The following is a 13496-nucleotide window of genomic DNA, read 5'->3' on the forward strand; positions in this document are numbered from 1 at the left end:
TGGGGATTGAACCAGTGGATGAAAGACCTCTCTCTCTGCCTCCCAAATAAAATAAATAAATCTTTAAATAGAAAGAAAGAACTACACTCAGAGATAGCATGTTTTTGAAAGAAGACAGCAAAAATAAATAAATGAATGAATTTTAAAAGCCCTCTAAATGTCAGCAAATCCCCTTAAGCTAACAAGCCTTTTATTAGGAACAAGAGAAAACCGTAAGAGTCAAACAAGAGCTACTGCCATACAAAGCTAGCTTTCCAAACAATACAATTACTTCTCAAACTTATTCCTAAAAAATTCTCAAACTATGTTTGGACTTGGAAATTTTTAGGTAATTTTTTTTTTCCACTAGATCAGAGACGGACAAACTTTTCCTGAGAATGGCCAGAGAGGAAATATTTTCAGTTTTGTGGGTCACACAGACTCAATTCTGCCATTCTAAGGCAAAGGCAGCCGCAGACGGTCTGTAAACAAATGTGTGGTCTGTGTTCCAACAGCACACTGCTTTGTGCCAGGCAGCAGGGGACCTGGCCTGAGAGCAGACCTTACCAAGCTCCACTCCACATCCTACTTCTTCCCGCACAATCTAAGGGGCGCATCATCTGTCATTCTGCCAGACGCCATACCAACCCTGGCAGTATGAACTTTTAACTTCTTTGCCACTTTCTCATCTGTTTTCCCCCTGTTGACACTCAAAGCTAGCCACTTAGGAGACACATGCTTCTTGAAATATTTCCTGATTCTTCCTTTAGTAACTAAAGTGCTTGAAAATCATAATTACGTATGATCTTCTGCAAACTTCTGGTATTTAAAAAGGCTGTGATTAGAATATGCATGTAGGATGTCACTGGCTAGATAATGAAGCAGGCACAATCTAAGCACTCCGCTCTCTCTGATGTACAAGGTGAGACTCGGGAGCAGATGTCATCTCCAGCCCCCTTAGGAAGCTCAGCACACCACTTTGCATCCCTGCTCTTACTGTATTAAGAACTGCTGGTACTGGAGGTGCTGCATCTGGTATAAGGCTGTGAGTTCCTGTTGCCTGGTCAGTCGTTCCTGGTCCAATTCTCCCTGGAGTGAAAGGAACAAATACTCTTAAATAAAATGCAAAGAACTTAACAGCCTCTTGGTACGTATATCAGAAAGCAAAATCACTCCAAGATCTTTACCTCTCACTCCAACCTTTTTTCCAAATCAGTAACTAAAAATCCAACATTGTTAAAAACTAAACACTGCCATCTAGTGGAACACATCTAATTGTACACATCCTGAGAGTCTAAGCTGAGAAGAGGTCTTCATTTCAGCGCTATTCTCTACTCCTGCTCTTAACACTGAATGAGGAACGGTACTCCAGAGTTACTACTGTAAATGAAATATTGAATAAGTCTCCCAATATTCAATTTTTAAGTCTGGAGGTCATGTAAAAAATAGAGAAACAGGGGACGGCGCCAAGGCGCAGTAGGTTAATCCTTCGCCTGCAGCACCAGCATCCCATATGGGTGCCAGTTCAAGTCCCGGCTGCTTCTCTTCCAATCCAGCTCTTGCTGTGGCCTGGGAAAGCAGTAGAAGATGGCCCAAGTCTTTAGACCTCTGCACCCACGTGGGAGTCTGGCAAGAAGCTCGTGGCTCCTGGTTTCAGATCGGCACAGCTCCAGCCATTGCAGCCATTTGGAGACTGAACCAATGGAAGGAAGACCTTTCTCTCTGTCTCGCCCTCTCACTGTAACTCTACCTCTCCAATAAATAAATACAATCTTTAAAAAAAGAAAACAGAGAAATAAAAAAAAGAGAAACAGGATCATACAAAAAGGAGTAAATCATCAAAACTTACAGCACATGAAGCCACCCTAGGTTAATCTAAAATTTCTATATGAAAACTTCAGTTTCAGGGAGCACTCGTTGCGAAGGTGCAGCCCTTCTCACAGCTCTTCTTCCAATGGGTGTGACTGAGTTCAGCCTAACTGGAAGCTGGGGACCAGCGTGCGCCAGGATCCACGCAATGAGCTTTCAGATACGACACAGGCCACGACAAAAACCCATCTCAATTTCAGAGAAGGGAAACAAGGCTCAAACTTGGAACTTAAGTGAAATTTCTATACAATAAAAAGTCTATTTTTTTTAATTAAAACAAATTGGAGAATGTCAGAAATAATTCCCCCTTGGCAAGGCCATTAAGATGCCACTTGAGATTCCAGCTTCGGATTCCTGAGAAGCAGCCAGTGATGGTTCGAGTCCTTGGGTCCTGACACAAATGTGAGAGACCAGGGGTGAGTCTGGGCTCCTGGCTTTGGGCCTGCCTTTGCCGCAGCTCTTTAGGCATCTGAGGAGTGAACCAACAGATGGAAAATCTCTGCCTCTGTCTCTCTGCCATTCGAATAAATAAATGAATGAAACCTTCCATTCTAGACCATTGCTCTCCAAACTACAGGTCTCAACCCATCAGTACACTATGAAATCAATTAATATGTTCAAAACAAACAAGTACATGGCACAAAATGTGAAATTTATTTGTCATGCACACACAGATACACACAGGAATGTACATAGCAATGCAAAACTCATTTTTGTTTCTGCTGCGAGTCACGGTCAAGAAAGGCTGGTGGCTGCTGTCCTCACCTGCGAACCCCTCTGCCTAGCGAGGCCATGTCTCACTCATCTGCATCTCCTAAGGACCTAGGCAAGGCCTCACAGGCTCTCGGCAGATAGCTGAGGAACAACCCAATGAAGGACGTTACTGCAGAATCTAGTGCTCACACTGCAGCTCCTGCACTATGGCTACTGTGACCTATGGCCAGCCACCAGCCACTCTAACCTGCAGAAGGAAGATAGAAGGACAGATGCAGAGACTTCCAAAGGAAGCCCACTGGGAGAGGGCCAGGAGCTGCTGCAAGAGGAGGTACTCCAGCGCCAGCGTCCTGTGGAGGTCAGTAGTATTATGGTACCATTTCTCTATTAAAATATCAGCAGTTAAGTTTAAGTCTTCAAAAAATTCTGAAGCACTATTTGAAGGAAAGCCTTGAATTTGGGAACTTTACAAGTTAAAGAAAGAGTTCAATGAGGGGAAGGGAGAAGAGTGTACATTTTAGCTAGAGGCAGCCAAGAACTTGGAAAGGCCGACCATGTTGAAGCACAGCAGATAAAGACAGACAAAGGCTCCTAAAGGAGCTTCGGAAGGTAAGGAGCCGATACATTCAGGACCTGCTGGAAGCTCAGGACAGGATGTTGGTCCTAATTCTTTACCTGCTAGAAAGCTATGGGAGCATTCTGTGTCCCCAGAGTACACACGTACATGTGTGCACCCGAGCGTGTGTGTGTGTGTGTGTGTGTGTAAGAGGATGAACACAGTTGTAATCTGGACTTCCCATGACCATTTCAATTACTTTCAAAGAACTGTAATTCCTTCCTCAGTGGATGTAATACTTGAGTTCTGTTTTCCAAGAGAAGCAACTGTTTCTAACACATAAGGATTCTGGGTGAGCTGTAAGGTACTTACCATATGAGGAGGGGGAGCTGGACCTGGAGAGAAAGGAACCCTTCCCCACATTTTCATGATATCACCAAGGGGCTGGAAGCTTTCATCACAAGCTCTCTTCACCAACAAAGACATAGTGAAATAGCCAGCCTGGAACCATTCCGCCATCTCCTGGTTATTGAAGGGACCTACAAGAGCACCAATTAAAGAGACAGTAAGAATACTTCCAGACTCGGAGGAAAAGTGTATTTCTTGGTCTGATCCTCACTGGGGGCATCTATCAAAAGTCCTTGTGGTATCTTACTCTGTCTCGGAAGGCAGAAAACAGACTTAAATAAAACACAACAGAAACAACTTTGAAATAAGCCCTCTACACATCCAAATTCTCAGCAGTGTTTTAATCAGTACAAGGAACATAATTCTCTCTCTCTCAGTCACTACAAGAATCTGTCAGGAAAGTATATTACAACTGAAGAGTAAGTATTTAGTAGACGTTGTATCACTCATACATAGAGAACACAGTATAGAACCAAGTACATTTTCAAACTCATTTTCTGCTAGAGATTACTGAAGGTGAGGCAAAATATAAATAATGATCAGTTAAACCAAAGCAAATTACAAGTCAGCCAGCTAAGACTAAATCTGGCCTTGGTAAATCTGGCCTTGGTAAAGGTAACTTTAACTTGTAAAGTTCCCAAATTCAATCTGGCCTTGGTAAAGCTAATGTTCTCTACGCGTTTTACAGTAAGAAACAATCAAGAGTCTGGCATTTGGTGCAGCAGTTAGCACACTGCTTGAGGGGCCCACATCCCACGCTGGATCGCCAGGCTGAAGTCCCGACTGCTCCCTCTCCAATCCAGCTCCCGCTAACATGCACACCCTGGGCGGCAGCACATGGCTGCTCTAATGTTGAGTTGCTGCACTCATACAGGAGGCCCAGGCAGAGTCCCAGGCTCCTGGCCTCAATCTGGCTGAGTCCCAGGTGTTTGTGGGCATTCAGAAACGAACTCGTAAATGGAAGGTGGGCCTGTCTGACTTTTCAGTAAGTAAAAATAAATAAAATGTTTGAAAATCAAGTATTTTATGTGTAAATTTAACAAAGAAATGTACTCTATTCAATAAAACATCAATTAGTTCATTCATCAAATACTCACCAAACACTGACTATATGATCTAGGTAGCAGGGATATAGCAATGAACAAAACAAAGCCTTGGAGACCTCTACTCAGGAAGATGGAGTTGATATACTTTTTCCTAACTCCTAAGTATACGTGGAAACCCTGGGCAATAAATATAAAACAAACAAAAGAACATTCCAAAAGGTAGAGACAGTTGACCAGATGCCTCCAGGCCTGAAGACCGACACAATGCTGAGTTCTCTGGGTGTTCTTCTCCCCTCATCTATCCCAGGTTTGGAGAAGCAGCAGCTAGCAGCCAGAAACATGATCTTACTGCAGGATAGTTCAACGAGAAAATGGTGCAAAAGTGGTACACATTCAGTAGACACAATACTTCAAGTTTGGATTTTTTTTCCAAATTACTAATAGGTGACACCACACAAATTCTGCTGTGGTGTGGGGCAGCAGCAGGGAGCCACAGTGCCGAGCAGCCACACAACCCAGGAGGGGAAGCCACCTGTGCTACCAAATGATGAAGTTCAGGGGGTGGAGTGTATTAAATGCATTTTAGTTTGTAGTATTTTCACTAATGACGAACTTATTGGAATTTAATCCCAATGAAAGTTTGAGGGGTTTCTGTATGTGTGGTCTATTAGAAAGTCACTCTAGGGGCTAGCGCTGTGGCTCAGCAGGTTAAGCCTCTGCCTGCAGCTCCAGCATCCCATATGGGCACTGGTTCGAAACCTGGCTGTTCCACTTCAGATCCAGCTTCCTGCTAATGCACTTGGGAAAGCAGTAGAAGATGGCCCAAGTCCTTGGGCCCCTGCACCCACATAGGAGACCCAGAAGAAGCTCCTGGCTCCTGGATTCAGATCATCCCAGTTCCAGCTATTGTAGCCATTTGGAGAGTGAACCAGTGGATGGAAGATCTCTCTGTCTCTCCCTCTCTCTGTAACTCTGCCTCTCAAAATAGATAAACAGATCTTCAAAAAAAAAAAAAAAAGAAGAAAGAAAAAAAGAAAAAAGAAAAAAGAAAAAAGAAAAAGAAAAAGAAAAAGAAAAAGAAGTTACAGGGGCCTGAGCCTGCACCGTGACTCACTTGGTTAATCCTGCAGCACCGGCATCCCATACGGGCACTGGGTTCTAGTCCCAGTTGCTCCTCTTCCAGTCCAGCTCTCTGCTGTGGCCCGGGAAGACAGTGGAGGATGGCCCAAGTGCTTGGGCCCCTGCACCCGCATGGGAGACCAGGAGGAAGCACCTAGCTCCTGGCTTCAGATCAGTGCAGCGCTGGCTGTAGCAGCCATTTGGGGAGTGAACCAACGGAAGGAAGACTTTTCTCTCTGTCTCTCTCTCTGTATCTAACTCTATCCATCAAAAGAAAAAAAAAAAAAAAGTCACTCCAAATATAACCAAGTAGACAGACTGAAGTAAAAGGAACAAACTAAATCACATAATAAGCACTAATGAAAATCTGGCTACATTAGAACACAAAAATTACCAGAGACATTAGATAATAAAGCAGGATAGACAACCAAGAAGTCATAGCAATCATAAACACCTATGTTCCAAACAAAAAGCTGCAAAATACGTGAAGCAGAATCTGACAGAACTGAAAACAGTAGATAGATTCACAGGCTGAAGACAACGTTCCTCTCTCAGCAACTCACAGACCTAGACAGAAAAGCAGCAGTGTTGCAGAACTCAACAATCCCATCACCAACAGAGGCAAACACACAATTACAGAGCTCCAAAGACAGGAAAATAGACATTCTTCAAGTACCCACAGAACGTCTAACAATAATGGATCATTTTTTGTGACATATAACAAACTTCAACAATTTTTTAAAAACTGAAATCACACATAGTATTTTCTTTGCCCACAACAGAATCAAGCCAGAAATCAAAAATTAAGGAAAATCTCAAATGGTTGGCAAACTAAAAAACACACTTCAAAATAATCCACGGGTTAAAAAAAAAATCAAGAAAATACACAGGGGCTGGCACTGTGGCATAGCAGGTAAGGCCACTGCCTGCAGTGCCAGCATCCCATATGGGTGCCAGTTCAAGTCCCTGTTGTTAAACTTCTGATCCAGCTCTCTGCTATAACCTGGGAAAGCAGTAGAAGATGGCCCAAGTCCTTGGGCCCCTGGACCTACCTTGGAGATCTGGAAGAAGCTCCTGGCTCCTGGCTTTGGATTGGCCCAGCTCTGGCCTTTGTGGCCATTTGAGGGGTGAACCAGTGGATAGAAGACCTCTCTCCCCCCTCCTCCCCTCTGTAACTCTGTCTTTCAAATAAATAAATCTTGGGAAAAAAAGAAAATACACAGAACTGAATGATGTATTTTAAATTACTAGCACCAAAGAAGTGCTAAGAGAGAAATTTATATTAAAAGTTCACATTAGAGGGGCTGGTGCTGTGGCGCAGCAGGTAAAGCCATGCCTGCAGTGCCAGCATCCCATACGGGCGCCGGTTTAAGACCCAGCTGCTCCACTTCTGATCCAGCTCTCTGCTATGGCCTGAGAAAGCAGTGGAAGATGGCCCAAGTCCTTAGGCCCCTGCACCCACGTGGGAGACCTGGAAGAAGCTCCTGGCTCCTGGCTTTGGATCGGCCCAGCTCCAGTTATTGCAGCCATTTGGGGAGTGAGCCAGTGTGTAGATCTCTCTCTCTCTGACTCTGTAACTCCACCTTTCAAATAAATTAAATCTTAAAAAAAGGAAAAAAGTTCACATTCAAATTAATAAACAAAGCTCCCACCCTCAAGAACCTATTAAAGAACAAAATAAACCCTATGTGAGCAGAAGGAAAGAAAAGAGCATAAACCAAAGCAAATGAAAACATAAACAGAAAAATAAATCAAACAAACAGCTGAATGTTTGAATAGATAATAAAATACTGACAAATCTCTACAAAGACAAAGAGAAAAGAGAAATACACAAAGTATCAATATCAGGAATGAAACGGTTTCTCTACAAAACCTTCAGATAGCAGTGATGATAAAATCTGAAAGCAACTCCACACACATGAATTGGTACATTAAACCAAACAGACTAACATCAAAAAAATACAAACTACCACAACTCAGCCACATTAAATACATCACTGAAATAGCTTTATAACTATGAAGAAAACTGATTTTTTAACTCTTCAATTCCCAAGAGACTCTCCAATTTTACTAGAGAATTTCATTGAGGATTTAAAGGATTAACATTTATTCTAAATGATCTCTCCCAAACAATGAAAAAGGAAGAAATACTTCCTGGCTCATTTTACAAAGCTAAGATTAACATGACGATAAAACAAGACAACAGGAGCAGGCGCTGTGGTGCAGGGGATTAAAACCCAGGCCTGCAGCACCAGCATCCCATATGAGCTCCAGCTGTTTCAATTCTGATCCAGCTCCCTGCTAATGTGCCTGGGCCCATGCCCCTGCATGGAGACCTGGAAGAAGCTCCTGGAACCTGGCTTCAGACTGGCCTAGCTTCAGCCACTGTGGCCATCTGGGGAGTGAACCAGCAGATCCTCTCTCTCTGTCTCTACCTCTCTCTCTCTAACTCTGTCATTCGAATAAATAAAATAAATCTTTAAAAAAAAGAGAGAGAGAGAGAGAGATAACAAATGTGCAAAAACAGAAAATTACAAAATAAAATCTCTCATGTATACAGATACAAAAACCTGTAACAAAACACTAGCAAATAAGGTTCAGCACTTTATACAAAGGAGTAAACACACGATCAAGTGGGGTTTATTCCAAGGATGCAATTCAATGTCCAGACACAATCAATGTAAACTACCAGAGTCGTCTTCACTAAAGAAGCAAAGTCACACAATTCTACCAATCGATGCTGGAAATGCATTTGACAAAATCCAACACCCATTCGCTATTAGAACTCTGAGAAAACAAGAACAGAAGAGTACTTCCTCACCTTGACAAAGACTGTCTACAGAAACCCTACGGCCAGCATTACATTTAGTGATGAAAGACTGAATGTGCTCCCAGGAGCACAGAGCAGGATGTCTGCTCCCACCACTCGGACTCAGCACAGTGATGGAAAGCACACTAAAGCAACAAGGGAGAAGCAAGCAGGTGCTGACTTCCCTTGGGACACTCACATCCTATACTGGAATCCCCAGTTCCAGTCCCAGCTCTACTACCAACTCCAGCTTCCTGCAAATGTGCACTTTGGGAGACAGCAGCTGATGGCCTAAGAACTTGGGTACTCAACCCATGAAGGAAACCCAAATTGAGTTCTGGGCTCCTGGTTTCAGCCTGGTTCGACCTCAATAGTTGCAGGCATTTGGGGAGTAAATCAGTAAATGGAATGTCTCACTCTCTGGCTCTCTACTTTTCAAATATAATGATGAATAAAAGAAAAAAAAAACTGGAGGTGGCCGGTGCTGTGGTGCTTATGATGCCAGCATCCCGTATCAGAGTGCTAGTTTTAGTCCCAGCTGCTCTGCTTCCAATCCACCCTCCTGTTACCGCACCTAGGAGAGGAGCTTAAGATGGCGAGTACTTGGTCTCCTACCTCCTGATGTGGGAGACCAGGATGGAGTTCTGGGCTCCTGGCTTTCGCCTGGCCTAGACCTAGCTGTTGCAGCCACTTACGGAATGAACCAGTGAAAGAATATTTCTTCCTCTCTCTCTCGCTCTTACTCTTGGCTCTTTCTCTGTTTGCTCTCCCTCTTGGATACTTTCAAAACTAAATAAATAAATCTAAAAAAATTTTTAGGTATCAAAAGAAAATAAAAGGCATACACATTGGAAGCAAAGCAAAGTGTCCCATTTGAGGGTGAAATGACAGGCCGGCGTTCTGGCGCAGTCATTGGCACTGCATGTCAGAGCACTGGTTCAAGTCCTTGCTGTTGAGCTTTCACTCCAGCTCCCTGCTAACGCACCTGGGAAGACAGCAGCAGTTGGCCAAAGTCCTTGGGCCCCTGCTACCCACGCGGGAGACCAGGATGGAGTGCCTGGCTCCTGGTTTCAGCCTGGCTCAGACCTGGCTGAGCAACCATTTGGGAAGTAAAACAGCAAATGGAAAGGTTTTCTCTCTTCTACCTCTCCTTCTCTCTTGGGCAATCTGTTTTTCAAAAAAATAAATAAATATTTTTAGGAAAGTATGTATGCTGATATGCATAAAATCATTTTTTAAAAGTGAAATGATTGTGTACACAGAATCTCAAAAATCTACCTCAGAAACAGAAAACCAAAATATCTCCTTGAACTAATAAACGAGCTCAGAGAGGTAAACAGAATGAAAGATAAATGCCCCAAATTGAATTCTGTTTCTGTGTACCAGCAACAGACACACAGGCGCTGATGTTAAAAACACACAGCTGCGAGGGTTGTGGGCTGGCGGATGAAGCTGCCACCTGCCGTGGCAACATGTCCTGTAAGTGCCGATTCAAGTCCTGCTTTCTCTGCTTCTGATTCAGCTCCCTGCTGGTGCACCTGGGAAGGCAGCAGAGGATGCCGCAAATGCTAGTCCCTGCCACCCAAGTGGGAGACCAAGATAAAGTTCCAAGCTCCTGGCTTCCACTGCAGCCATTTGGGGAGTGAACCAGATGACAGAAGATTTGTCTCTCCCTCACTCTAATAGCTTTGCCTTCCAAATTAAAAAAAAAAAAACAAAAAAAAAAAAAAAAACAACAACAACAACAAAAAAACCTTTAAACAAATACACTAACATTTATAACCACTCAAAAAAAAAAAAAAAAAAAGATAAAACACTTAGGTGTAAACCTAATAATACACATACAGATTCTATGCTAAAAATTACAGAATGCTGATAAAAGACGGCAGAGCTAAATAAACTGATAAACATAATATGGCTGCTGATCTGAAAACTCAACATGGCAAACATGTCAATTCCCAAATTTATAAGAAGGTTTAACAATTTATAGCAAAATTCAGCAAGATCTTTATATGGACAAGATTATTCCAAAAATTATAGGAAAATGCAAGAGAACCAGAAAACTGAACACAGTGACCAGTGTTGTGGCACAGCAGGTTACACTGCATCCTATTATCACAGCTCTGGCTTGAGGCCCAGTTACTGCAGATCTGCTTCCTACTATGTACCCGAGAAAGCAATGGACGATGGCCCACGTGCTTGGACTCCTAACACCAACATGGGAGACCCAGATGGAGTTCCTTGGTTCTGGCTTTGGCCTGGCCCATCACAGCCATTGAGGCCATCTGGGGAGTGAACCAGCATAAAAGACCTCTTATTCTGTCTATGTCTGTCTCTGTCTCTCTGCAACTCTGCTTGGATGGGTCTCCAGATCATTCCACTGAATGAACAAAGCCAATCCCAAAAGAATACATGTCTACGATTCCCTTTAAAGATGTAACATTCTGGGGCCGGTGCCATGGCACAGTAGGTTAAATCCTCCGCCTACTGTGCCAGCATCCCACGTGGGCGCCAGTTAGAGTCCCAGCTGCTCTTCTTCGCATCCAGCTCTCTGCTATGGCCTGGGAAAGCAGTAGAAGATGGCCCTGGCCCAAGTCGTTGGGCCCCTGTACCCACATGGGAAACGAGCAGGAGACGCCTGGCTCCTGGCTTCGGATTGGCACAGCTCTAGCCATTGCAGCCATTTGGGGAGTGAACCCACAAGTGGAAGACCTCTCTCTATGCGCCTCTGCTCTGTAACTCCGCCTTTCAAATAAATAAATAAATCTTCATGAAAAAAGTTTTGAATCTTGACTGCCTCATTGTCGACACCCTGGTTGTGATACTGTACAATAGGCAGGCGAGAGACTGCCATGGGGAAAACTGGGTAAAAGGTACATGGACTCTCTATTATATCTCACAAACCCATGCAAAGCCACCATTATCCTCAAAGACATTTAAATGAAACATGCACATACACACAAAGCACTGCTTTCATGTATTTCATGTATTTCACTGTTTTTAAGATTTATTCCTTTATTTGAGAAGTAGAGTTACAGAGAGAGGGAGACAGAGAGAAAGGTCTTCCAATCCGCTGGACACAACGGTTGGTGTTGAGCTGATTCGGTGCCAGGAACCAGGCGCTTCTTCCAAGTCTCCGGCGCAGGTGCAGGAGCCCAAGCACTTGGGCCATCTTTCAGTGCTTTCTCAGGCCATAGCAGAGAGCTGGATCAGAAGAGGAGCAGCTGGTACATGAACCAGTGAGCATACAGGATGTCGGGGCCACAGGCAGAGACTGGAGCGTTTAACAGTGAACATATACATACAATGACGTGCAGCAGGGGGGCCGGCGCTGTGGCATAGTGGGCAAAGCCACTGCCTGCAGTGCCAGCATCCCATATGGGTGCCAGTTTGTGTCCCAGCTGCTCTACTTCCCATCCAGCTCTCTGCTGTGGCCTGGAGAAGCAGTGGAGGATGACCCAAGTCCTTGGGCCCCTGCACCCACGTGGGAGACCCAGAGGAAGCTCCTGGCTCCTGATCAGTGCAGCCACGACCCTTGCGGCCATCTGGGGAGTGAACCATCGGTTGGAGGACATCTCTCTCTGCGTTAACTCTTTCAAATAAATAAAGAAATCTTTTCAAAAAAACAAAGAAAGAAAAGATATGCAGCAGGAATGCTATGAAGGAAAATACAACAAGGCAAGGGCTCTAAGAGTAAACGGGGAGTAAACACATCGGAGAGAGCTTGAGGAAGTGCCATCCTGAGACTGACACTATTATCCTCAACAACAGTTTGCAGGTTAAAAACAAATATTGCAAAACCAGAAATGGGGCTGGTGCTGTGGCATAACGGGTAAAGCCACCTCCCTCTCCTCTCTCTGTTTAATCCTTTCAAATAAAGAAATAAATCTTTAAAAAAAAAAAAAAAAACAGAAATGAAGAATCAACAAATATCATTTAGAGCACTCTCCTCTATTCTAATCCAACTTAGGCACCAAACAAACCTGTTACACAGCCCTATCTTTCCTCAGACACTGCTAATAGTTCTTAGTATTTGTATCCCATCCCCTTAAACTAACATTAAAGTCCCCAACCATGACTGCTGTCACCTTTACATAGTGAAGGAGACGAGAACAGAGGAGATATGACCTGCCCTCTTAACAAGCTGGGATGCCACAACTGACAGCATCCAGAACATTCTGTCCCTAGGCCCATTACATTAGTCATGACATCTGCCTTGTATCCAAATGATTTTCATATATCTTTTCTTCTCTCCTTATACACTTTCCTCTTATGCAAATGTACCTTAACCAATTGTCTTTTCAGAGCTTCTGGAACCAATGGTAAACACTTCAGTACTGGAAGTAGAAAGGAACAACTTGCCTTGAATTTCTCCCTGAGGATCTTTGTAATACCACTTTTGCATCGCTTCATGCATCAATGGAACTGACACTCCTTTAGCTCTGTGCTCTTGCAGCTTTGATGCCAGTCTCTCATCGTCTAGAGCACTATCTTGGAGATACGCCACCATCTTTTCAGCTTGCTATTAACAGAAAAACAAAAAATGGAGTAAGCAAACAAATAATCCTAAAATAATACTTGTACACCTAATAATAATGCTGACCTTAGGTTGCTGTTGTTTTGGACTACTTGAACAGTGAAAGACACTATGCGAGGAAGACAGCATTTAACAATTTTCCAGCAATGTCATGAAATAGGTACTATCCCTAATTTGCATAAGGGAAATTAAAGATCAGAGACAGCAAGTCTTACTCAAGGTCTCAAAATTATTAAGCTGAAGGCCGGCGCCGCGGCTCACTAGGCTAATCCTCCGCCTAGCGGCGCCGGCACACCGGGTTCTAGTCCCGGTCGGGGCACCGGATTCTGTCCCGGTTGCCCCTCTTCCAGGCCAGCCCTCTGCTGTGGCCCGGGAGTGCAGTGGAGGATGGCCCAGGTGCTTGGGCCCTGCACCCCATGGGAGACCAGGAAAAGCACCTGGCTCCTGGCTCCTGCCATC

The 13496-nt window shown here is 44.0% G+C and overlaps 1 protein-coding gene across 10 annotated transcripts in view; it reads right to left on the reverse strand.

The window, feature by feature from the left end:
- Positions 1 to 13496, reverse strand: part of GIGYF2 (GRB10 interacting GYF protein 2) — a 156198-nt gene that overhangs the window by 36340 nt on the left and 106362 nt on the right. For all 10 annotated transcript variants that reach the window (XM_070070041.1, XM_051834185.2, XM_051834184.2 and 7 more), the window contains 3 exons: positions 12863 to 13022; positions 3491 to 3657; positions 977 to 1068 (listed from right to left, as the gene is read on the reverse strand). In XM_070070041.1, the coding sequence (XP_069926142.1) occupies positions 977 to 1068; positions 3491 to 3657; positions 12863 to 13022 (419 nt within the window). The remainder of the gene's footprint in view (positions 1 to 976; positions 1069 to 3490; positions 3658 to 12862; positions 13023 to 13496) is intronic.

The sequence above is a fragment of the Oryctolagus cuniculus genome, chromosome 3, assembly GCF_964237555.1.
Source record: "Oryctolagus cuniculus chromosome 3, mOryCun1.1, whole genome shotgun sequence".
NCBI classification, from domain to species: Eukaryota; Metazoa; Chordata; class Mammalia; order Lagomorpha; family Leporidae; genus Oryctolagus; species Oryctolagus cuniculus.